This window comes from Gymnoscopelus braueri, assembly GCF_963280865.1.
Source record: "Gymnoscopelus braueri genome assembly, chromosome: 16".
NCBI lineage: Eukaryota > Metazoa > Chordata > Actinopteri > Myctophiformes > Myctophidae > Gymnoscopelus > Gymnoscopelus braueri.
The window spans coordinates 1,962,223-1,988,436 of record NC_137616.1 but is presented as its reverse complement, the minus strand read 5'-3'; the positions used below and the strand labels follow the sequence as shown (position 1 = coordinate 1,988,436).

Here is a 26,214-nt window from a genome sequence, read left to right as displayed (position 1 = left end):
TCCCATTCCACATGATTAAAACATAATTAATTGTATGTGTTTTGTCTCATGGCGTCTGTTCCCAAACTCATTCTAATGATGTTGCGTCTCATTAGCTGTGATTGAAAAATAGCCCACTAAACATCTAACGCACCTGGACTAATAATTGATATGATTGGTTGGGGTTCACATAGAGACACACGGGGACTACAAATTTCACGCCCACTTTTGAGACAGCGCCGCTACTCGAGGTCCGTTAGAACGATGAACTGCAGCTGCCAATGCATTCCCTATGAGAGGATATGAAAGTTAGCCTACTTTTAAAATTATCCTGCATTAACTGAAGACGATATTGATTTAAATAAAAATATGTTTCCAAATGTATGGAGTGTCTTTGTCAACATATCTTCTTGTTTTCTTAATAGTTGATGTGTTTCACATTTAATTTGCCACTTTAACGAGTTACCCATAATGTTAACACAGCAGAGGGTAGACAGCAGACAGACAAGTTGTCGCATTTCAGTGACATCACTGTCTTTACGAGCGCCGAGCGCCGACCAGTGGCATACCCACTGTAGAGGCAGGAGAGGCGGTCACCTGCCCAACTAAGACCTCGCCTCCCCTAAAAAATAAAAAATGCTTAATGTCCTCAAAGTCACGCATCCAACAAGCTTTGAACTGAGCAGATTGGACCTTCTGTTCCAGAGATAATGACCAAAACCTATTGAAAACGGCCACTTTCGCCAGTTTTCTGGGTATTGAAAACCTCAAGGGATGCGTCCGTGACGTATATACCATGCGACCACTTAAACTCTGGATCTCCGATGCTAGCGGTTTTGACATACTGATGGAGTATATTATAGTATATTGTGGGTAGTATATCGAGATGAAAGATATGGGACATTAAAAAGGACAAATTAAACAAATGGGACAGATTATTAGAACACCAAAAAAATCGCTACAGCCTCAGTAGTTAACCAGTGAAATGACGGTATTTTACAATGCCTCTCATAGAGATTGCATTGAGAGCTGCAGTTCATCGTTCTAACGGACCCCGAGTGTCAAAAGTGGGCGTGGATTTGTAGGCCTTCCGCTTCCGGCCGTGTGTCTCTATAGACCATATTCACACGGCGGCCATGTTTCTATGAAGTCAATGAAAGTAGCCACCCCGGGTGGCGGCACTTTCAATGTTAAATTCCAATATGGCCGCCGTGTGAATATGGTCTATAGGGACCCTGAGGCAGTCTCAGGCCCATGGACCCAGGATCCGCCCCTGCCCTTAGGGTTGTATTAACAATAAGAAATAATAATAATAATAAGCAGTGCAACATAACAGTTGTTTGGAGTAAGGATTAGAAGTTAGGAAACTGGAAAAAAATTTTATGTAAATAATACATTGTGTGCACCCTAGCAGAGAGGCACACTCAACTTTGATCTGGGGTAGCCAGATAAACCCCCCACTTATAAACTCCCACAACAAAGTCTCCCCATTTACACTGATCAATATGTTCATTCATAATCACTGATCTTTTAACTTGCAGCATTTGTATTTGCACTTGCAATTGGCATGGGCCCTGCTTGTGGTTTTCTGTTCCAGCTAACTCAGTTCCCCTTTCTGAGGCTTGAGCTATTCCCATTTTTAGGGAACTGTTCCCCTTTCTAGGGAACTGTACTGCTAAACACTGTCATTCATAGCCTTGTAAGTATTAAATAAATCAGTAAGCATGCAATAAGCATCTTCCTCTATGTCTGTATAACCTCTGATCCGTGTCATTACTGGCATTGACGTCATTTTTCTTGCTCACATCAGTTCCAATGGGGGGCTGCCTCTTCTGCTGGGACGTAGCTGGAGGGGGGTGACTTTGAATGTATTACTCCATACAGCCCGTGGCTTCTACCAAATACATGACATGACCGTGTTCTCGGATAACTGAATTAACCCATTAAGACCTGAGGCCGATTCTACAAAATGCCTTCTAAATCAGTAGTTCTCAAACTTTTTCATGCCAAGGATTATTCATTTTTTTTTTAAATGATCCAAAATAGCAGATTTACAAGCTTGCAACGTGGCACAAAGTGATGTGCTGTGAGCGAAGTCGGGAAAACGGCAGCAGGGTAGGGCTACAAGACAGTACAACTTAAGATAATACAAAAGTATTGCAAATACAAGCTAAAAATAGAACACACAAGATCAAAATGTAAAAATGACTTGTTAAGGTGACAGTATAACAGCTGTTCTGCCTAAATTGTGCAAATAGCATGTTGTCCATTTAAACAAGGTGGAACAGGAGATGAACATGCCAAATGGTCAGTGCAGGTGGAACGGCGGTTATATACTACTTAAGGCATTAATGCATGACACCTTTGACAGCAATAACATGTGCAAGAAGGCATACATAAATCACATTCACTTTTCCAATATTTATTTTTTAAATAGTTTTTAAAGTAGTTTAACAAATTTATTTTTTGATGGTATATTGACACATTTTGCTTGGAACCCCCTGGGGGTCCTTGGACCCCACTTTGAGAACCACTGGTCTTCATACATGACTGAGTCAACTGGCTTCACAAAGTCAGTTGACTTACAACTTCATTGTAATACTTGATATCAACCGCTTATTGGGGTATATTTCACTTTAAAACACTTCTACTCTATCTTTTCTGTGCACCCCAGAAAGTTGCTCGATTCAATATTTAGATATTTTATATCAATTTGATCATCTAACACACCGTCCTCCTTTATAAGCCTATTGAACTTCAAACTCCATGTTAACCATATTATGTTACACTCATTGGAAACACACCGCCCTGTCTCCATGGTGACCTATGTTGTCTTAATATGCATGGATGGGGATCTAAATAATGAATCATGCATCAACCCAGAAGTGTTTTATAAGCAGTGGTGGAAAGTAACTAAGTACATTTACTTAAGTACTGTACTTAAGTACAATTTTGAGGTATTTGTACTTTACTTGAGTATTTCCAATTTCCAATACTTTTACTACTCCACTACATCTCGGATCCAAATAATGTACTTTCACTCCACATTTATTTGAAAACTGTAGTTACTAGTTACTTTGTAGATTTTTATTATTATTACAAAATTATTAACCACTTCAGCCCTGAATATATTTCGGGCATTTGAAAATAGCCGATCTACAAGCTCACAATGTGCGACGCATTGTGAGCTTGTAGATCGGCTATTTTCAAATGAAAACTTGAAATGGGACATTCTGTATAATGAGTACGTTTACTTTTGGTACATTAAGTACATGCCAATACTTTTGTACATTTACTGAAATACATTTTGAATTCCAGACTTTTACTTGTAACAGAGTATTTCTATATTGCATTATTGATACTTTTAGTTAAAGGGATATTTCACCTTCAAAAAAACGTTGGGTCATTTTATCGTCTACTCAGGCTTGTGTGAGCCCCCCAAACCGTTTTTAAGTTGCTTGATCAGTATTTAGATATTTGATATTCATTTTATCAGACACGCCCCCTTCCTATACAAACCCATTATAACTTCAAACTAAATTTTTTACATGTTAGATTCATCAAAAACACCCGTCCTTGGTTCCTGGTGACTCACCCTGCCCTCTTAATACGCGAGGGGGCCGTGTTTTTTTGATTACTTTTTTCATTTATTTTTAATATTTTGTTTTGAAAAAAAAAAAATACAAATACAATAAAAAAAAAAATGAAAAAAGTAATCGAAAAAACACGGCCCCCTCGCGTCTTAGGAGGGCAGGGTGAGTCACCAGAACCAAGGACGGGTGTTTTTGATGAATCTAACATGTTACAAATAGATTTTGAAGTTATAATGGGTTTGTATAGGAAGGGGGCGTGTCTGATCAAATTAATATCAAATATCTAAATACTGAATCAAGCAACTCAAAAACTGTCTGGGGGGCTCACAAAAGCCTGAGTAGACGATAAAATGACCAAAAGTTTTTTTGAAAGTGAAATATCCCTTTAAGTAAAAAACATGAGTACTTTTTCCACCACTGTTTATAAGTGAAATAACCCTTTGAAGTCTTGCCCATGACAAATACGCCCTTAAAATAATAATAATGATAATAATAATAATAATAATGATAATAATATGAATATGAATATGAATATGAATATGAATATGAATATGAATATGAATATGAATAAGAATACTGAAACTGAAGTTTTTGATGAATCTAACATGTTACAAATAGATTTTGAAGTTATAATGGGTTTGTATAGGAAGGGGGCGTGTCTGATCAAATTAATATCAAATATCTAAATACTGAATCAAGCAACTCAAAAACTGTCTGGGGGGCTCACAAAAGCCTGAGTAGACGATAAAATGACCAAAAGTTTTTTTGAAAGTGAAATATCCCTTTAAGTAAAAAACATGAGTACTTTTTCCACCACTGTTTATAAGTGAAATAACCCTTTGAAGTCTTGCCCATGACAAATACGCCCTTAAAATAATAATAATGATAATAATAATAATAATAATAATGATAATAATAATAATATGAATATGAATATGAATATGAATATGAATATGAATATGAATATGAATAAGAATACTGAAACTAAAACTATTTGTTTTAAACAAAAACTAATTAGAAATGAGCAAAGCCACTCTGAAAACAAACTGAGATATTTAAACTGAACTTAAACTGAAGTGGATTTTTTTTTAAACAAAAACATGAATGACATACAAATATAAATAGACAAATGAAAAACATAAAACTATAACCCACCTTAATACCTTTTGGTTACATGTCATGTCGTTACGTTGTACAACCACCAGAGGGTAGTGTTGGACTAATTTTAGAATAGAGTGTGTGTGTGTGTGTGTGTGTGTGTGTGTGTGTGTGTGTGTGTGTGTGTGTGTGTGTGTGTGTGTGTGTGTGTGTGTGTGTGTGTGTGTGTGTGTGTGTGTGTGTGTGTGTGTGTGTGTGTGTGTGTGCGTGCGTGCGTGCGTGCGTGCGTGCGTGCGTGCGTGTGTGTGTGCGTGCGTTTGTGCGTGCGTGTGCATGTGTGAGTGAGTTTAGGAACAGGTATTCTTATCTTTACAATGGGTCATATTTTATGACTTTTTTAATACAATGGGTCATATTTTATGACTTTGTATGGTGACTTGAGTTGGAGAACTTATTCAGCAGCTTCTTTTCCCTGTAACAATAGGAACATGATTTTAGATATTTAACATGAATCTTTAGTTAAATCTTAGTTAAAGATAATGAACGTTCAGTTCATATTGAACATGTATTACCTTGGAGTCACGACTTTTAGTTCTCATCTTGTTGACCTGGCCTTCAGCGATGTCAGCACGCTCTTCAGCCTCCTCCAGCTCATGCTGAACCTTTCTGCACTTGGACAGGTGAGTATTGGCTGCTTCCTCCTACAATATGATAGAGATGGTTCACAGCCTCAATATTTGAAAAGAGCATCTTACAAGTAGCCTATAGTCCAAACAAGACAATTTCAGGAATGTGTGGTTGTGAATAATACAGTGGCCCATGAAGCATGTTTATGAGTGCCTTGGGACCTTGGCCCCAATGATAGCCTTGACAGGTTATCATTGGAACGGTACAATCAAGTCTGTGTTCTCGTTCTTGTACCCGAGCCAAAACATATCCACAATCAGTTGTGTAAAAATATTGGCATTATTTTTACACAACTGATTCCTATTAACCCATTAAGACCTGAGGCCGATTAAAAACATATATTTTCAATCCTAACAGTTTTCTGAAAAACGTATGTTTCTATGTCATTGGTTCTCAAAATTTCAAGTCAAGGACCCCCAAAATGATATGTAATTAGCCACAGACCCCCATCTAAAAACATATTTCTTTGCAGGGACCCCCAGGAGAAAATATTTGGGTTAAAAATGTTTGCTTTGAAAAATATATTTATTCAAAGATTTGAAAACATGTTTACGGTTTAAAACAAAATAGCAGATCTACAAGCTCGTAGCACGAAGTGACGCGCTATGAGCTTGTATATCTGCTATTTTTGAATATCCAAAGTATAAAATATTATGTTAAAGTGGTTAAAATGATTATGACACAGATGCTTTCCCAGTTTTAACGAGTTAATCCTTATAGTTACACTATGACAACAACACTATGCCCCATGGCAACCACTACTAGAAATGCATCACAATGTATATTTGTCTTACCGCTTCCTCAGCCTGCCTCTTGTAGCCCTTCACCTTCATCTGCAGCTTGTCTACCAGATCCTGAAGCCTGCCAAGATTCTTCTTGTCCTCTTCAGTCTGAAGTGAGAGTGAATTTATAACATCAGTTGTATGTTCATGCAATCTATTCATTTTGTCAATGACATGATGGTAATTAAAGTGAACATGATATACAGTACCTGGTATGTCAGCTCCTTCACTCTCCTCTCGTACTTGCGGACACCTTTAATAGCATCTGCTCCACCTCTCTGTGCAGAGTCGACCTCTCCCTCCAGTTCACGCACCTTCACAATTGAATTATACATTATCAAATGATGTCTTCTTATTTCATTGACTATGACCCGTGTTGAAGTGAACTACATCTTACCCTGCCCTCCAGTTTCTGGAGCTGCTTCTTGCCTCCCTTCATAGCCAGGTTCTCCGCCTCATCCAGACGGTGCTGCAGGTCCTTGACTGTGACCTCCAGGTTCTTCTTCATCCTCTCCAGGTGAGAACTAGTGTCCTGTTCCTTCTTCAGCTCCTCGGCCATCATAGCAGCCTGGGAAGTCATTTTTGTATTAAGATCAAATATACTTCTCCTGCAAGGAAAAGACATCTTGGTACAGTATCCATGCCGCTGCCACACACACTTGTCAAAAAAATCACAATATACAAACATGGTACAGTAGTAACCACACTATAAGCGTGCTTAAATTCACATGTTGACCAATAGCTCATTAAAATAAAATATAAATAAACAGATAATAGTGTCATAAGACCAAAAGGAATCAAACCAGGTAGTAGGTAATTCAATCACAATATCTTAGTACTGTTGTTGCTACTCATATTTTTTACATGAATATTGAAATGAGTGATTATTTTTTCCCAATGATCTTCATGGCTGTTTGAATAACACATGCAAGTTTAGGATTTAGTGTGAGCCTTCTAAAATACATCCTCTGTTGTAGCCTATAGAGCAAAGGTTTTCAACATGCGCATGTCATGAGCGGGCTGTATTGTATTATATTTATATATTAAGCATGCCATAAGGATGTCTCATTGTCCTGGCATATTGTATTGTACATATGTTTATATTTAGCATGCCATAAGGATATTTAATTGTCCTGGTATATTGGACAAGGGGCGGACATTCTAACTTACATCAGTGATGGCTTTCTTGGCCTTCTCCTCAGCATTCCTTGATTCTGAAACACTGTCATCCACTTCACCTTGGACCTGGATCAGGTCACTCTCAAGTTTCTTCTTGGAGCCCAAAAGGCTTGTGTTCTAAAATAAAGATTCAGTTTAGCAATGTAAGTTATGCATGACTTGTATGTTAAATATTTGATGTTGAGAGTTCCATTGACTTACCTGACAGTGCAACAGGCCAGCACGTTCACTAGAATCCACCAGTTCCTGTTCAGCCACTTTGCGGCCTCTCTCTGTCTGTTCCAGAGCCACTCTCAGCTCCTCAATCTCCGCGACCATGAGGCCGTTCCTACGCTCCACCATGGCAGCTTGCTCCTTAAAATCTTCTTGGGCTCTGAGAGCATCATCAAGGTGCAGTTGGGCATCCTAAAATAAATCACATTTGATTTGGTCATGTTAAGAGAAACATCAGAATGTGACCACTCTTTGTTCAGCTCCACTGTTTGGATATGTGTCTAACTATGTTTTTGTACCTTAAGCGTTCCCTGGACATTCCTCAGCTGCTTCTGGGCTTCAGCAGCCTGGCGATTGGAGTGACTCAGCTGAACCTCCATCTCGTTCAGGTCTCCCTCCATCTTCTTCTTGATTCTCAGGGCATCGTTCCTGCTCCTGACCTCAGAGTCCAGATTGTTCTGCATGGAGTCAACCACCCTCTGGCTGTTCCTCTTGATCCCCTCCATCTCTTCATCCTTCTCTGCCAGCTTCCTGTCCACCTCACCCTTGATCTGGTTGAGCTCCAGCTGGACACGAAGAATCTTGGACTCCTCATGCTCCAGAGTACCCTAAAATGTAATACAGGATCAAAAGGTTGTAGGACCTTGTAATGTCACATTGATCATAAACTGCTGCGCTGTTTGAATATAAAACCTATTGAAAGAAATCCAAGATATAGACAATTGCATTCTTCATCTAGAACCTAAAGGTTTTACCTCGGCTTCCTCCAGAGCTGTCTGGATCTCTGTCTTCTCTGTCTCCGTCTGTTTCTTGGACTTCTCCAGCTCATGGATGCTCTTTCCAGTCTCACCGATCTGTTCAGTCAGGTCTGAGATCTCCTCTGCAGTTGATTGAAAATAGGCAATGAGGAACCTTTCAATCAGCAATTGCATTCAAATTAAGTTGGTGTAGCCTAATCCACTTATTGATCTTGAACATTTAATGAATTTTAATTACTGTTATTAAAAATAAATGTGTAGAGAAAAACTCACGTTGCAGGTTCTTGTTCTCACGCTTCATGGTCTCCAAGTGGTCCAGAGACTCCTCGTAGGAATTCTTCATCTTAAACATCTCAGTGCTGAGAGAACGAGCCTCTTTCTGAGCTCCTTCCAGCTCTGCCTGTCCCTCTTCATATTTCTGCTTCCATTCTGCCAAGACCTGCACACCGTTTGTAATGAAATGTGTCATTTACCTCCACTTTAAGGACTGCACACCGTTTGTAATGACATGTGTCATTTACCTCCACTTTAAGGACTGCACACCGTTTGTAATGACATGTGTCATTTACCCCACTTTAAGGACTGGAGGATTATTTTGTTTTAAAATGATGAATGTCAAAGCACCTTATCAAAGTTCCTTTGTTTCTTGTCAAGGTTGGCAGCCAAACCGTTGGCCCTCTCCACATCAATCATGAGGTCTTCCACTTCACCCTGGAGTCTCTGTTTGGTTTTCTCCAGAGAGGCACACTTGGAATTCACAGCCTCAATTTGCTCCTCAGCTTCCTGAAGACGCTGGGCGAGCTTCTTCCTGTTGGTCGGTTTTGAATGGAATAAAATTATATTGTGGACAGTATTTTGGTTCTCCCCTGGGGTCCTTGGGGGGAACCAACGTTGCTATTTTTGACAAATATTGAAAAATCTTGAAAGTGTTTGAAAATTGTTGAATAATCTTCTCTGCTGGGGGGTCCCTGGCACAAAACATTGACAGATGGGGGGGTCTTGTGGCCAAATATCAAATGTGTGGGTCCTTGGCACAAAAAGGTTTTAGAACCACTGGTGTAAAACATTGACCACTTACTTAGCTTCCTCCAGCTCCTCAGTGCGTTGGACAGCGTCAGTCTCATACTTGCTCCTCCACTGACACACCTCAGCGTTGGTCTTGGACATTCCACGCTGCAGTTCAGCCTTGGCCTCCTGCTCCTCCTCAAACTGCTCCCTCAGAAGGTCACAGTCATGGCGAGCTGACTGCACACCATGAGCAAGGGCATTCTTTGCCTGTCAAAGGAAAACGATGCCAAAATCATGTCAGCTGGTTATAATTACAAAAAAACTAAAAAATAGGCCTATTTGTAAAAAATGAAAAAGAAAAGAAAAAGCTGTTCCTTACAATTTTAAGGCATTTAGCAGACACTCTTAATCCAGAGGGACTGCATCAAATGGATAGAAATGGTAATCTAGGATCATAGGTAAACCAAGAACCTAGCATCAGTATAATATACAAAATATGAATAATCTGTAAATTGAAACTATACAAACTGTTACAATAGGTTGCCAGGTCAACAAATGAACCTGGCATCTGTCTACATAACATACTATCTAAAACATTTTAACCTTTGCATAAGCCTGCAAGGCCATCAAGGCTATAGGGCAAGTGCTACGGTCTAAGGTGGAGTCTGAAGAGGCAGATTAGGGCGGAAGATTGGGAGTGAGACTGCAGCTCTAACTGCTTACCTTAACCTCTTCTTCAACATGTCTCTTCAACTCCTCAATCTGCTGGGTGAAGGCCTGCTTGCCTCTGGTGAGCTGAGAGACGAGACCTTCTTTCTCCTCAAGTTGACGAGCAAACTCACCTGGTTAGAAATTTGAATTTGAATCTAAATAAATCTTTGTTGAATACATATTCCTTAAAATCCTGGGATAATTGCTGATAAAAGCATTAAGTACGACAAACCATGTAGGCAAAGCACACTTTACGGTGAACATTTACCGTTTTCTGTCAACAGTCTTGCTCTCTGAGCTGAAACATCATTTATTTGGCGAACATTCTCATCACTCTTGGCCTTGATTTCACCAAGTTGGTCCTCAAGGGTGCGGCACATCTTCTCAAGATTTCCCTGTTAATTAACATTGGGACATATTCAATCACTGAAGTAACCTACCTGTTTGATCATTGTTTGTGAATTGTCATGTCGGTTCATCGTTTGTTACATGAAATGGAGAAGTGTCCTGTATGTCCATATGGGCTGGGCTTCCTTGAAAGCATTACACTTTACATATCAATCAATCAATCAATCAATCATGTATTCCCTAATTTTTTGAGGTTTTGGTTAATTGAACCAAGTATTTTGTATTACCTTTGCCTTAGCGACAGCTTCCATGTTGCTGGACAGGTCGTCGATCTCCATCTTGTATTCGCTCTTCTCCTTCTCCAGTTTCTGCTTGACTCTCTGGAGGTTGTCGATCTGTTCACCCAGTTCAGCCACGCTGTCGGCCTGTTTCTTACGGAGGCCAGAGGCGGTGGCCTCATGCTGCAGGGTGGACTCTTCAAGGTCACGACGCAGCTTCTGGAACTCAGCCTCACGCTTCTTGTTCATCTCGATCTGAGAGGCGGTGGCTCCACCAGCCTCCTCCAACCTCTCACTGATCTCTTCAAGTTCCCTGGAGAGGTCAGCTCTCTGCTTCTCAACCTTGGCACGAGCAGCGCGCTCTGCCTCTATCTCTTCCTCCAGTTCTTCAATACGAGCCTTTCAAAAGAATGATTTTAGATTAATATATTAAAATCCTAATACACATACTTATTATTAATGATTTTACAGAAAGGAAAAAAGAAATACCTGGAGTTCTTTGATCTTCTTCTGCAGCTGGGCCCCCAAAGATTGTTCATCCTCAATCTTACTCAGAAGTTGGCTTGTTTCAAAGTCCATAATTTAGTGACATTCTGCAGGTATAGTTTTTCTCCATGGCATTTAATATTGTTTATTCATTATTATTATTATTATTACACAAATTATGAATTAATTATTCATATTGTGGCCCACGTTACTTCTTTATCTTCTCATCAGACTGCTGCTTGTCATTCTCTAGGTCCATGATGGATTCCTGGGTCAGTTTCAGATCACCCTCAAGCTTTCTCTTGGCTCTCTCCAGGTCCATGCGGAGCTTTTTCTCTTGCTCCAGAGAACCCTCCAACTGCAAATAATAATATTATTGGTCTTATTATTCATTAACAACAATAAACATACAGAGTATGTCCACTTCTATAAACTCACATCGTCGACTTGCTGTTCCAGCTTGGTCTTGGCCTTGGTCAGAGTGTTGACTTTGTCTTCCTCTGCCTGCAGGTCATCCAGGGTCTGCTGATGTGCCTCTTGGAGGGCTTTCTTCTCCTTGGTCAGCTTAGCAAGTCCTTCATCCTGAGAGGCCATCTCCTCAGTCAGGTTCTTCACCTAAATGAACCCAACATAGACAGTGTTAATAAGTCCTTCATCCTGAGAGGCCATCTCCTCATTCAGGTTCTTCACCTAATGAAGCAGAACATAACTTGTTTTCGTGGAATAGATTTTTATAACACTCGGTCTCTGTCGGGTGGAAACCTCATTACGTCCAAAACAGTTACGTTTCAGGATTCACAACCAAATATAGCAAAAGTAGCAGATCGACAATCTTGTAGATCTGCTACTTTTGATGCTTTTGTGTGACGCTGTAGTATGATCAAGTAAGTTAAAATATGGAGATAGGTTTCTCCCCGACAACAACGACTACTAACTTGATAAAAAACCCCAGAGAGTGTACGATCACGAACCTTGTTTTCAGTGGCATGTTTCTCCTTCTCCACTTTGGCCAAGGTGAGCTCCAGGTCATCAATGTCCTTCTTGAGCTCAGAGCATTCGTCTTCTAGCTTCCTCTTCTTGGCGGTCAGTTCCGCGTTGATCTCCTCCTCGTCCTCCAGTCGCTCAGTCGTCTCTTTGACCTTTGCCTCCAACTGGATCTTACTTTTAATAAGACCCTCACATCTCTCCTCAGAATCATTCAATGCTTCATCTCCCTGGTTGTCAATGAAAAAGATAAGTGAGGGAACTTGTTGCAGCATTTGTTCTGGGTGAGATATATGAGATTTGTTTTGCAGCTGCTTCCTGGGGGGGGGGGGGGTACATTAACACAGGGGACATTAACTGACTGAACAAGCTGGTGAAAAAGGCAGGCTATATCATTGTCAGAGCCTGCACCGTACGGAGGCGGTGGTGGAGGTGAGGACAAGCAGAAGCTAGAGGCTCACAGTAAATAAAGCAATAGCCAGCACTCCGAAGTCCTTCTGGTACTTTTAATTCATATGCACGGACAACACAGCACACACGGACGCGTTTCGGCGTCAAGCCTTCCTCAGCGTGTATCTATGATACTATCTATGAATCTTTGTGAGCCGTGCACCCGCAAACTGCACCATATACAGACTGAGAGTGCTCGTTGTTATTTTCTATGGAGAAGCTAGAGGCTACCTCCTCCAAAAGGATTTACTATAGTAGTGCGTGGGTGAGGAGCAGTGGCATATGCAGATTCAACCTCCCCTACAGAAGAACGACAAATTGGGTCAGGCCTTTGTGCTGGTAGCCATCTAGCTATACAATGATGCCAACAGCCGTTCGACCACCAGACATTCTCTGCCATGGTCTACATCTACATTCTACATTAGATAAAAAATAGGATGATAAGCAATATGAAATATTATCAACACTTCCTGTACAAGTGTAGCTACTTACTGATGCCGTTGAATGTGCAAGATTATTCTTCTCCTGCACCACAGCCACCAGTTTCTCTTCCAGTGTCTTTTTCGTGGCCAGGGCCGCGGCCAGGTCGACCTTCATCTTTTCGTAGTTCTCCTTCATGTTCATCAGCTCCTTCTCAGTCTCAGCGCTCTGCAGAAGAGGTTTGATCTTGAAGTACAACCCCATCCATGGCCAGTGTTTCACATTGCAGAATGAGCGCACGTTGAACTGGATGGTGAAAATGGCCTCTCTGTGGAAAAAAGTAAAAGTACTCATTTAGCAGAATGTCCCATTTCACAAGTTTTAAAATGTATTAAAAAATCTATTGAAAATAGTGCAAAGTGACGTGTTGCTCTTAGATGTAGTGGAGAAGAAGAAAAAGTATTGAACATTGGAAATGTTCCAGTAAAGTAACAAATACTTCAACATTGTACTTCAGTACAGTATTTGAATACATGTACTTAGTTACTTTCACCACTGATTGTGGAACCCTGCCGAGCTGCAGATGGAGGGTTTCCATGACATACAACCGCAGGCTGTTATTATACCATTGCTATAATGGTGTCCTTATAGTTGTTACTATTGTTGTCGTTATTATTGCTGTTGGTATCATTGTCGTTGGAGAGTTTTAAGGAGAGTTTTTTCCTTGCCACTGTCATCAAAAGCTTATATTATAGTGATTTGACACAAAAAAATGTTTTATTGAAAAGTAATGGAACAATTGTGCAGTTTTATAATAAATTATTTGTATTATTACAAATGACACTAACTATTGAATAAATGAGGTTTTCAAATTACCTCCTAGCCATCATCTTGACAAACTCCTTCCTCATGACGTAAGCTCGTGCGAGAGCCTGAGTCATTGTGACCAGAGCAAACAGCTTTGCATCTCGCATCTCTTCAAGGACACCCAGCAGACCAGCTTTGAAGAACACCTACAATACAATGTTACAATGTAACTGCATGAAAAACTGTAGAATCAACTTTTAGTCCTCTGTCGATAACGTTAAACAAGATTTGCAGTGTGTTTACCTTGGTGTGTCCAAACTTGTACTCATCTACAGGTACGTCAATGGACCCAAGCAGCTTCTCTGAAGCTTTCTTGTTGTCCATGAACGCGCCGTCGGGACATGCGCTGGCATTCAGTACTTTGTACCTGTTTTGTAAAAGTTCATGGTCATTTTGCACTGACGTTCAGTACTTTGTACCTGTTTTGTAAAAGTGGGTAATTTTGCGTTAATAGGTTTGGAACTAAAAGCTGCTGGAAAAAAGGAATGAATACCTCTGCTTGAAGTCAGCATAGGGAATTCTGCTGGGGAAGCCCTTTCTACAAATCCTGATGCCCTCCAGCACACCGTTACACCTCAGCTGATGGATGACCAGGAAGTTCTCCATCAGGCCTGTAAAGATGTTGCTCCATATCATTAGGACAGAATAGTAACACACTGGCCAAAGTTACATTAAATGACCACCCCACAATCATTGTTAACATTTTTATTTTCTGTGTTTACCTGGAGTCTTGGACTCGTTGGGAATGAGGCAACGCACAAAGTGAAGATGAGTGCTCCTCAAGTTGGTCATCAGCAACCCCAAGTTTGCCTATTGAGACATACAAGAGCCAATTAGGCTTATTATTAGTAAGTCTAAAACGTACATTAACCACTTAAAGGAATAGTTCACCCAAAAAAAAAAATATATATATATTCTTACCCTGAAAGCACTAGACACAGTCTGCATGGAACCACCCTTCTTCTTGCCTCCCTTCTTTGTTGTATCTGTTTATATTCGTTAGAATCATCAAATCAGTTTATTTATATAGCACATTTTCAACGACCAAGGTCAAACCAAAGTGCTGAACAAGAACAAATTAAAAAGCAGGCAAACTGAGCAAAAGAAAACTAATTAAAGCAAAATAAAATAATTAACCTTTCCATTGTGTTAGGGTAATCAGGTGGGGGATATTATATTCATAAACATACCTTCAGGCTCAGGTAGGGGATACAACATACCCAGCAGTTTAACTGTAGACTTCTGGTACAGCTGCACCACAGAGTCGTTCAACGGGTCTTTGTTCTTCTCCAGCCAGCCTGTGATGCTGTAGTCCACAGTTCCAGCGTAGTGGACCAGGGAGAAGTGGGCCTCACCCTTGCCTTTGCCAGGCTTGGGCTTCTCAAAGGCCTTGTTCTTCCCAAGATGCGTGCCATGCAACTTGTCATTGAAAGTTTTGTCTGAAGCCTTTGGGAACATGCACTCCTCTTCAAGGATGGAGAAGATGCCCAAGGGCTTTATAAAGGAGACAAAAGAGACACATTACAAAAACAAAAACTTAGTGCCAATGACAAAAACAATATTAACTTGTCATGTCCATTAAAGCACAAAATAATTGTATACCTTCTCAATGAGTTCAATGCAGACAGCCGTCCATGTACCTACCTTCTCAATGAGCTCAATGCAGACAGCCAAGTAAGTCCATGATAATATATAATAGTATAATAATAGTTGTATACCTTCTCAATGAGCTCAATGCAGACAGCCAAGTCCATGCCGAAGTCAATGAGATCCCAGGGGATTCCCTCTTTCTTGTATTCCTCTTGTTCAAGAACAAACATAGTGTGGTTGAAAAACTGTTGCAGTTTCTCATTGGTGAAGTTGATGCACAGCTGCTCCAGGGTGTTGAACTGTGAGTGGAAATATCATTAGCCCAATCTCTTGTAATTGTGTAATTTTGACAAAAATATTTAGTCTCCCACTTGAAAAAAGTCCATGCTTACATCAAAGATTTCAAAACCAGCGATGTCCAGCACACCAATGTAGTAGTTTCTCTGCTGCTTGGTGTCCAGCATCTCATTGATCCTAATGACCATCCAAAAGAACAGCTTCTCATAGATGGACTTGGCCAAGGCACCGACTGAGTTCATTACCTAAGGAAATAGGAACATTGTTAGTAGGGGTGTGAGTTACGTAATTTACCATTTAGAATTTAGGCATTTAGCAGACGCTCTTAACACATTGACTGCCATGGACGTATGAATGCTGCTTTGACTTCCAGAGAAGGATAGAGCCAGAAGGGAGAAGAGTCTGTCCCGGGTGTTTTAAGGAAGGTTCTGACAGCTTCCCCGTGTTAGCTGATCTAAGTGAGCGGGAGGGGTTGGTTGGATACATAATATGTAGTGTTTTTTTTACAGGCACAACAATACTGTTAAAATAATATGTCAGAGGTGCATAGAACTGCACATGTTTCTGCAGAGTGATATGTTTTGCATGCTCGTCATATATTAAATAAATAAAGATTAATGAATTTGAATAATGTTGGAGGATCATTTTATTTCCAGAAGCTGATTTAAGACAGTCTGGACACAACTGAAAAAGATATGAGAGTTGTAATGGTATGTTGTGCTGAGAATATAAGGTGTGTATGAAATCAGAACATGGAAATAATGTAACTTACTCACCTGTGGCACAGTCTGTCCCTTAGTGACATACTCGTTTCCGACTTTCACTCTGGGGTAGCAGTATGCCTTAAGCATCTCTGCTGAGTTCAGACCCAACAGGTAGCAAATCTTGTCAGACTCTGAAATGTTCATACAATTTGTAATTTTCAATTAAGGCATTTAGCAGACGCTCTTAATCCAGAGAGTGACTTATAGTAAGCAAGGCAAACACGAGGTGATACGTCAAATGCATAGAGATAGTAATCTAGGATCATATAAATCAAATAAACTGTATATCAAAAAACAAACTAGAAAAAGTACTGCGTTCATGATTTGAGGCATTTAGTTCAAAACGGACCTATCCTGCAAACTTTGGAAGCCAATGTTAGCCAATTAGGATGGAATATGAAATATCGGACACATCCGGCTTGATCACATGATTATAGAGGTACTTTGTACTGATTTGCGTGATTTTTGGACAGAATCTGATGGAGTAATAGCAAAAAACTTGTTTAACAAAAGTCAGCCTCCTGGTGGCGCTGTAAAAGGCAGATGTGAAAAATGCAGGTAAAACGTTTTTCCTTGGCCTCTAGGGAGTGTGCGTGCAAAGTTTCACAGATCGGTGCAGTTATAGGTAAAAACGCGAAATGGCCTGTTACAGCGCCACCATGAGGCTGATTTGGAATTGTTCAAGTGGAATTTCTTCCTCGGCCTAGTGGGAATGTGCATGCAAAAGAACACGAAGTTCATGATTTGAGGCATTTTATTCAAAATGAATAAATAATAACAATAATTAAAAAAATTATAATAATATAATAATATCATATATATACATACATACATACATACATACATATATATATACATATATGTATTTTAAATAAATAAAGATGCAGCTCACCCTCCGTGCCATCAGGCTCAGCCTGCTCCTCACGCTGCTTCTGTTTGAACTTCAAGACTCCATGATGCATCACTGCACCAGTGAACTTGTAGATGTACTGTTTCTGCTCACCGTCGAAGCCCAGGATGTCAATAGCATCCTGATGTCAATAAGCAGAGATGTATTCAAAATATTGAGATTAACCATTAGATTAACAAACATACTTTAAAACTGTGTACAACTCAACAGTAAACAAACCAACATACAGTAAGTGTATGCAGGGTATCTGCACATTTCTAAAGTGGCAATTTAAGGACTTTCAAGACCTTTTAATACCTATAAAATAAATAAACAAAAATAAAAGAAATAAGACTATTAATATGCAAAAGTAATCAACAAACTATACTATACAAATTGTCAAACATTGGCCAAATTGTCAAATATTACCTAAGATGAAAACATGTAGATCGGCTATTTTCACAATATTTATCTGTGGAACCGAGTCAAACTAAATGTAATTCCTCAACTGCTACAATTCCAAGTGATTGTCAGGGTGGGAGGGGGGGTCCCCAGTTCAAAAATGATTATTTTGGGGGGGCACGACCTGAAAACTTTGAGAAGCACTGCTTTAGAAAATACATTTTGCAGAGTAACTGACTGCAGCAGCACAGTGAGTATTAGAACGATTAAAATAATGTTCACTGACATCAGTAGCGTCCAGCTCCTCTTTGTCATTAAGGTCTTAAAAGTCCTGAAATTGTCACTTTTACTGTCATCTGGGTCCCGACCCACAGTTTGAGAACCACAGGTCTATGAGCTTTTTAACAGCTCCAACAAATAGTCTGGCACTGGCTTAATGGGACTGGCTTCACTTGGGCACTGGCACTTGAATCATGACCATAAAAAAAGTACTCCCTGTACTCATCATGTTTCATTTCAGCATTACATTTCACCATAATTGCATTCATTAACAGACCATGCCATGTATAATTGCACACGCAGCCTCTCTCACACAGCTGATACAGTCCAAGGTAAGTGGTCACTCACAGCTTGCCCATCCAATCAAGCAGATACAAAGTAGCCTAAACCCAAATCTAGTGGGTTTAACCCATTCAATCGGGGAACGCATCTCTTGTCATTTTAGATTTATTTGGCTATTCAAAAATAGCAGATCTACAAGCACATAGCGCGTCACCTAGTGCCACGTTATGAGCTTGTAGATCTGCTTTTTTTTTATCGTGAAAATGTGTGCTTTTATCTTTGAATATATATATTTTTTAAAGCGAACATTTGTAAAAAAGATATGTTGTTCCAGGGACCCCCAGAAGCAAAGATTTGAGTTACAAATGTTCGCTTTAAAATATATATATTTGCTTATTTTTGGAACACAGTTCTTATATGAGGCGATCTAAGATTCCCCAATGGGGATTTCAACACAAAAAATAAAGCCACGAACCAGCGGAACAGCGCCCTCTAGCGGCAGTGACGTCAGGACTTCAGTGGTCTAAGCCTGGTGACACGAGGTTATCAGCAGAATCAGAATCAGAATCAGTTTTATTGTCTCATCACAGGTTTACAAGGTAAAGAAGTGGGTGAAATTCGTTTTTGTACATCGTTCCCATCGCAACGTTAATTTCCATAGAAAGAAGAGGGGGGGGGGGGGAGAAGAAGAGGGGTGGGGGGCAAGTGGGAAGGAGATCAAAACAAGAGAGCAACAGAAGGCCAGACAAGTTATCTACATATTTACAAAGTACCTGAGATAATAAAAAACTAAGGTGCCTGAGCATAGCAGCAATGTATGTATACTGTGCATGTTATACTTATACTGTGCATGATATACATATGGACGTTAAGGTGCTTAGAGAAAAAAAAGCACAATAAAAAGACAAAAAAGTCAGTGCGTTATACATGGGATTAAGGTGCAAAAGGTCAGTGCGTGTCCACCTAGGGTGGACTGACCCTAGTATAATCCGCAAGTAGCTCCATGAGGGAGTGCAGCAAAAAAGTCATTTGTACCTGGTGTAGTCCACAGGTGTGTCCGAGGGGGAGCTAAGTCCAAGTCATTGTCCCTGGTATAATCCACAGGTGTGTTCAGGAAGAGCCAGAAAGGTTTTGCACCGCCTGCTGTCAGGCTGCTGAGCAAGGCTTATGCCTCATTCAGCATCCTGACAGCAGTGGTGTAAAGTAACTAAGTACATTTACTCAAGTACTGTACTTAAGTACAACTTTTACTTTACTGGAGTATTTCCAATGATCAGTACTTTAACTTCTACTCCACTACATTTCAGAGGCAAGTATTGTACTTTTACTCCACTACAATTATTTGAAAACTTAGTTACTTTGCAGATATACATTATTAAATGATAAAACATACATTTACCACTTTAGTCCTATTTTATACCTAGGCTATTTTCACACATTTGAGTACTTTCACTTTTGGTACTTTAAGTACATTTTGATACCAATACTTTTGTACTTTTACTCAAGTAAATGTTGAATTCTGGACTTTCACTTGTAATAGAGTTTACTATTTCTACATTGTAGTATTGATGCAAGTAAGTGGTTTCGCCATGCTGTGGGGGGCGCTGTTTCACACGTAGCCAAATACCCGGATGTGAATATCTGTGGCGGAGGGCGGAGCCAGTAACATCACACGGACCAATAGATTTCTGTTGTACTCTCTGGGTGTGACTGATCTGGCCAATAACCAAGCTTCTTATTGCCGACGAACCGACCAATGGCGTGTCGTTGTGTGCAGCTCACGTGATTAATTTGAAGCTGCGTGCAGAAAGCGACCTAGAAACCTCTAGAAACGTTCATAAAATACTGTTTACTGTAATATAAATACTATATGATACCACTACTACTCTACTACTGTTGTTTAAGGTAAGATACTGTTAATACGCTGCTACTAATATTGTTGTTACTACAGCTACTAAACTAAACCTTCTGCAACAACAACAACAACAACAACAAGTTAACAACATACACCAGGGGTCTTCAACAGGGGGTCTGTGACCCCTAGGGGTCCTCAGAGTTACTACAGGGGGGCTGCCAAATCTTTTTTTTTTACATTAACCACCCCTGGCTTGCATCCCTATTCTGAGGAGAACTTAACCAAAGAATAGCAGATCTACAAGCTCACAACGCGTCGCAGCGCGAGGCGTTGTGAGCTTGTAGATTGGCTATTTTTGGCAAAGAGGTTTGGTGTAGACTGTAGAGCGAAAAAAGAGCAGACCAAGTTTTAAAAAAAAGTTTAACCTGAAACGCAATTGTATACAATATACAGAGGGGTCCCTGCTTCATTTCTCTCTCAGCTAGGGGGTCCTTGGCCTGAAAACGTTGAAGGCCCCTGACATACACAATGTAGTAGTAAAAATCATTTGAAAATAACCGATCTACAAGCTCACAATGCATCGCATCGTGAGCTTGTAGAGCTGCCATTTTCAAATTGCCTAAATGTATAATGTATAGGCTGAAGTGGTTAATGTATGTTCTGTAATAATAATGTAAATCTACAAAGTAACTAGTCACTAAAGTTTTCAAATAATTGTAGTGGAGTATATAAGTACAATATTTGCCTCTGAGATGTAGTGGAGTAGAAGTAAAAGTACTGGAAATACTCCAGTAAAGTAAAAAATACCACAAAATTGTAGTACAAAGTACAGTACTTGAGTAAATGTACTTAGTTACTTTCCACCAATGTACTGCAGTTACTACCTACTGTTGTATTAAGGTAAGGTACTGCTGTCAATAGACTACTAGTCTACTACTATTATTATTATTATTATTACTATTACTACAACAGTGGTGGAAAAAGTACTCGCATGTTTTACTCGAGTAAAAGTATCAATACTGCAGAAATGTAGAAATACTCTGTGTAAAAATTACTTGAGTAAAACTACAAAAGTAGTGGTATCAAAATATACTTGAATTAGAAAGTACAAAGTAGTCATTATGCAGAATGTCCCATTTCACAAGTTTTCAAATATATAAAATATTGTTTCTTTTTTTAAATAGCAGATCTACAAGCTCACAATGTGTGCGCATTGTTTGTGAGCGTGTCACATTGTGAGCTTTATAAAATGTTTTTTCACAGATTTGCATGCATTTTCAAGATTTTTCAAAATAATAGCAGATATAAGTGCTGCGCTATGAGCTTGTATATCTGCTACTTTTGAATAGCCAAAGAAATCTGAAATTGTGTGTGTGTGTCCAGCTCTTTTAAAAAACGGAGCATATTTTCACGGCGGGATACCAATCATATATCAGGAGATAGAACTCGTACCAGATACAGGGTAAAAGACTGAGATTGGGAGAACTGGAACACAACATTGAAGTTGATGAATGGGTTCTCTCCTGATTGGATAAGATTGGTATCCTGACCTGAACATGTATTTTCTGTATATTAAAGAGCTGTAGAGAGACCAACACGACACTCTTTAGCAATGATCACAGTCATGATATAGAGCTGTAACTGTTTAGATAAAACATTTGTTTAAAAAAACATCACACACCCTTAAATGTATACTGTATGTCAAGTGATATTATTACAGTTATTAGTACTACAACTTCTAAACCATCTGCTACTATTAATACTATGGACACAAACACTATAAGAGAGATCTCACTCAGTCAGGGTAAAGATGACATGAAGGATTACACAGTGTTTATCTTCTGTCCAGGAGAAACATATAACTGAAGGGGACTATATTATTATTTATGTTTATGTAAGTACCATCCACTCTCAACATGTTGCAAACCCTTAACCCATTCAATCCGGGAACGCATCTGTGTCATTTTAAGATTTATTTGGCTATTAAAAAATTAGCAGATATACAAGCTCATACTCTACACGCTACGAGCTTAATCGTTAACATATGTGCAAGTCTTTCATTTATATGTTTTTAAAGTGAACATTTGTAACTCGCATCTTTGCTTCTGTGGGGGACCGGGGTCTAAAATTCTGTGGAACTAAATATTTTGAGATGGAGGTCCGTGGCCAAATACATATTATCTTTTGGGGGGTCCTTGACATGAAAAAGTCTGACCACTGATATTATAACAAGATATATATATTTTTTAACTGTTAGGATGTAGAAGAAGTTAAAAATGTTTGCCTGAAAAAAAGAAATATTCAAATAAATATATAAAAAAAACATAGCAGATCTACAAGCTCATAGCGTGGCACCATTTCTTTTATAACCCAAAGTATAAAATAATGGCTATTAGCTAAAAATCTAAAATGACACCGTAAATGCGTTCCCGGTTTGAATGGGTTAACATAGTAAAAGAGACCTGCTCAATAAGACCTTTGCTTTTCTTACTAAAGCTGACACTCAATGTAGACGTTTAACGTGTTGAAACCAAAGATGTCTGTACAATTATTATTTATTTGTCAAATTGAACCAAATGTGTGAACATGACATACAATCATTGTTATGCATTGTGCTTCACAAGTTACAACTTAAATGAGCTAGCTTTTCGTAGCAAAATCCATAAAATAATAAATAAAATAATGCAACTATATATTGAAAAATAATTATTTAACTCTGCTACACTAATACACGTGCTGCTGTTACTACAAGTAGCCTACTGTCTGCTACTAGAAATACTACTAGTACTGTTGCTCATAATGTTGTTGTTGTTGTTTTCTATTCTGATATTCCAGGTGTAGCAGCCTTCCAGATCAGGGAATGTGACCGCAGACAAACATGATGGCTTCTCCTTTCACTTGCTTGGAAGAGGAGCTCATCTGTCCTGTGTGCCGTGACATCTTTAAACATCCCGTTCTGCTGTCCTGCAGCCACAGCTTCTGCAGAGACTGTGTGCAGCGATGGTGGACAGGAAGGCCAGCACAGGATTGTCCCGTTTGTAAACAAAGGACAACGACATCCTCCAGTGGCCAGCCGCCTACAAACTTGGGGTTGAAGAACCTGTGTGAGAAGTTTTTGGAGGAGAAACGCCGGAGCGCCTCGTCTGTGAGCTCAGAGGTCCTCTGTGCCGCGCACGGGGAGAAGCTCAGGCTCTTCTGTCTGGACGATGAACAGCTGGCGTGTCTCGTGTGTCGGGATTCAGAAAAACACGTTGGACACAAGTTCTTACCCCTAGATGAAGCGTCTGGGCGTTGTAAACAGGAAGTCCGGAAATGTTGGAGGCGGTTAAAGTTTAAAGCCCAAAAGTTTAATGAAGTTAAAAGAATTTACGACGGAACAGAAAATCACATCAAGGTTCAGGCCCGGAACACGGAGACGAAGATTAAGGATCGGTTTAAGAACCTTCATCAGTTCCTGCGAGAGGAAGAGGAGGCCAGGATCTCTGTGTTATGGGAGGAAGAGGAGCAGAAGAATCGGGAGATAAAGGAGAGGATTGAGAAGCTGAACATGGAGATGGCGACCCTCACAGACGCAATCCGAGCCGCAGAGGACCAGCTGAAAGCCGATGACCAGGTCTCGTTCCTGCAGAACTACAAGAGCACGATGGAAAGAGTCCAGCTCACCCCGCACTGCCCTCAGCCATTCTCAGGAGCACTGATAGACGAGGCCAAACATCTGAGCAACCTGGCCTTCAGAGTCTGGTACAAGATGAAGGACATTGCGTACTACACTCCTGTGATCCTGGACCCCAACACTGCCCAACCAGGACTCATTCTGTCCGACGATCTGACCGGTGTGAGATACGGAGGGTTTGGAGACACACAGCAGCAGCAGCTTCCTGACAACCCAGAGAGGTTTGACGTTCACGTGAGGGTCCTGGGCTCTGAGGGCTTTAACTCGGGAACTCACAGCTGGGACGTCGAGGTCGGTGACTCCACAGACTGGTCACTGGGTGTGTTAGCAGAGTCTTACCAGAGGAAAAGACACAGCGACGGTGAACGTGAATCCTGGTGTACGTGTCTCTGTCGTAACACAGGGTACCACGCGGTCTTCTCATCGGGGTCCGACCCCGATGAGCTTCACCGCGATATCACTAACCTTTCGGTGAAGCAGAAACCCCGAAAGATCAGAGTCCAGCTGGACTGGGACAGAGGAAAGCTGTCCTTCTCTGATCCCGACACCGACACACACCTGCACACCTTCACACGCACTTTCACCGAGAGACTGTTTCCGTTCATTGATAATTTAATTAACACTTCTCTGAAGATGTCACCCGCCAAGATCTGTGTCACTCTGGAAAACAGTTAGGATGTCTAGTGTCTAGGCCTGTCACAATTATTACATAATCACCTAATCGCAATTATTTTAGATAATTGCAATCATTTTTGCATAATCGTCATAATCGGTTCCTTGTTGAGAAAGGTTCATACATTTTGAAACATTTTTAAAAATAGTGGAAATAGCAGATCTACAAGCTCACAACGCGTTGCGGTGCGACACATTGTGAGCTTGTAGATCGGCTATTTCGGCAATAATACATTATTTATTTTGATTGTTGGTATAGGTCATTTGTTTGTGTATTTAAGTTCTTGTCATATCTGACCCTGTGCAACTTTTGTTTACAAGGCCTAAAAGCCACACAATGAAATCGTTAAAGGCAATTATATGTAAGAACATTTCATGATCGTGAGTAGAGAAAAAGTCGAGAAACCTGTATATACGTGTAGTTAAAGTTTGGGTTAAAACGCTGTTGTAGTGGATGGTGGATTCTGTAGGTAATTATGTTTGTGTATCTTTATTCTGTATATGTATTCTTCTATGCCACTATGGTGTTTCACAGTATATAAGTAGATAGAAATAAAAGCCTATTGAATATATTGATCTGGTATTGGTCGGTGGCTGGTAATTAATATTTTGAATTCCATGTCATTTCATTAACCCATTAAGACCGGGAACACATCTGTGTAACCACTTAAAGTTTCTTAAACCATTATTTTATACTTTGGCTATTCAAAATATAGCAGATATACAAGCTATGAGCTTGTAGATCTGCTATTTTTGAAAAATCATGAAAATGTGTGCAAATCTTTTAATATATATATATTTTTTTTTTAAGCGAACATTTGTAACTCAAATCTTTGCTTCTGGGGGTCCCTGGAACAACATATTTTGAGATGGGGGTCCGCTACCAAATACATATCATTTTGGGGGTCCTTGACATGATTTTTTTTTAGAGCCACTGATTATAGCAACATAAGTTTTTTTCAAAAAACTGTTCGGATTTAGAAGACATTTGTAGAATCCCCAGAAGAAAAGATTTGAGTTACAAATGTTGGCTTAAAAAAATATATATATATTCAAAGATTTGCACAAATTGTCATGATTTTTTTTTTTAAATAGCAGATATACAAGCTCATAGCGAGGCACTCGTATATCTAGTATTTTTCAATAGCCAAGGTTTCCCAGTCTCAATGGATTAAACTGGTGTTTACATCCAGACAGAACGTGAATATAACGAGCTGATGAAGCGACCAAATTATTCTTCGAGGTGAAGTCGATTCTGTTAACATTTTTCCATAATTTATGCCAGTGGTTCTCAAACTTTTTCATGTCAAGGACCCCCAAATTGATATGTATGTGGCCGCGGACCCCCATCTGAAAATATGTCGTGCCAGGGACCCCCTAGAAGCAAAGATTTGAGTTAAAAATGTTCGCCTTTAAAAAAATATGTATTTAAAGATTTGCACACATTTTCAAGATTTTTTTTCAAAAATAGCAGATTTACAAGCTCATAGAGCGGCTCTCTGTGCCGCTCTATGAGCTTGTAGATCTGCTATTTTAGAATAGCCAAAGTATAAAATATGGATAAAGTTGTTAAAGTGATTGTGACTAGTGTCACACAAAAGTAGCAAAAATAGCCGATCTACAAGCTCACAACGTGTCGCACCACGACGGTTGTGAGCTTGAAGATCGGC

At 39.8% G+C, this 26,214-nt stretch overlaps 3 protein-coding genes across 3 annotated transcripts; 1 reads left to right on the top strand and 2 right to left on the bottom strand.

Annotated features, from left to right (window-relative positions):
- Positions 1-5,040: 5,040 nt before the first annotated feature.
- On the bottom strand, positions 5,041-11,213 carry LOC308102523 (myosin heavy chain, fast skeletal muscle-like; the record flags this gene model as incomplete). Its single annotated transcript, XM_080452265.1, has 16 exons — positions 5,041-5,142; positions 5,243-5,371; positions 6,152-6,247; positions 6,349-6,453; positions 6,537-6,707; positions 7,310-7,435; positions 7,520-7,723; positions 7,831-8,139; positions 8,287-8,411; positions 8,563-8,728; positions 8,914-9,097; positions 9,368-9,564; positions 10,021-10,139; positions 10,277-10,403; positions 10,644-11,033; positions 11,124-11,213. The coding sequence occupies 16 exons, from the start codon at positions 11,211-11,213 to the stop codon at positions 5,122-5,124; spliced, it is 2,559 nt and encodes an 852-aa protein (XP_080308391.1). The 3' UTR covers positions 5,041-5,121.
- Positions 11,214-11,328: 115 nt separating this feature from the next.
- On the bottom strand, positions 11,329-18,095 carry LOC308102522 (myosin heavy chain, fast skeletal muscle-like; the record flags this gene model as incomplete). Its single annotated transcript, XM_080452264.1, has 15 exons — positions 18,070-18,095; positions 17,385-17,523; positions 16,505-16,623; positions 15,824-15,973; positions 15,560-15,730; positions 15,032-15,335; positions 14,763-14,827; positions 14,564-14,651; positions 14,335-14,452; positions 14,085-14,208; positions 13,851-13,987; positions 13,047-13,302; positions 12,092-12,334; positions 11,559-11,735; positions 11,329-11,478 (listed from the first exon to the last, which is right to left on the bottom strand). The coding sequence occupies exons 2-15, from the start codon at positions 17,452-17,454 to the stop codon at positions 11,329-11,331; spliced, it is 2,172 nt and encodes a 723-aa protein (XP_080308390.1). The 5' UTR covers positions 17,455-17,523; positions 18,070-18,095.
- A 2,045-nt stretch (positions 18,096-20,140) lies between these two features.
- Positions 20,141-25,348, top strand: LOC308102769 (E3 ubiquitin-protein ligase TRIM35-like). The gene is made up of 2 exons (XM_080452629.1): positions 20,141-20,249; positions 23,035-25,348. The coding sequence occupies exon 2, from the start codon at positions 23,078-23,080 to the stop codon at positions 24,545-24,547; it is 1,470 nt and encodes a 489-aa protein (XP_080308755.1). The 5' UTR covers positions 20,141-20,249; positions 23,035-23,077; the 3' UTR covers positions 24,548-25,348.
- The last annotated feature ends 866 nt before the right edge of the window (positions 25,349-26,214 follow it).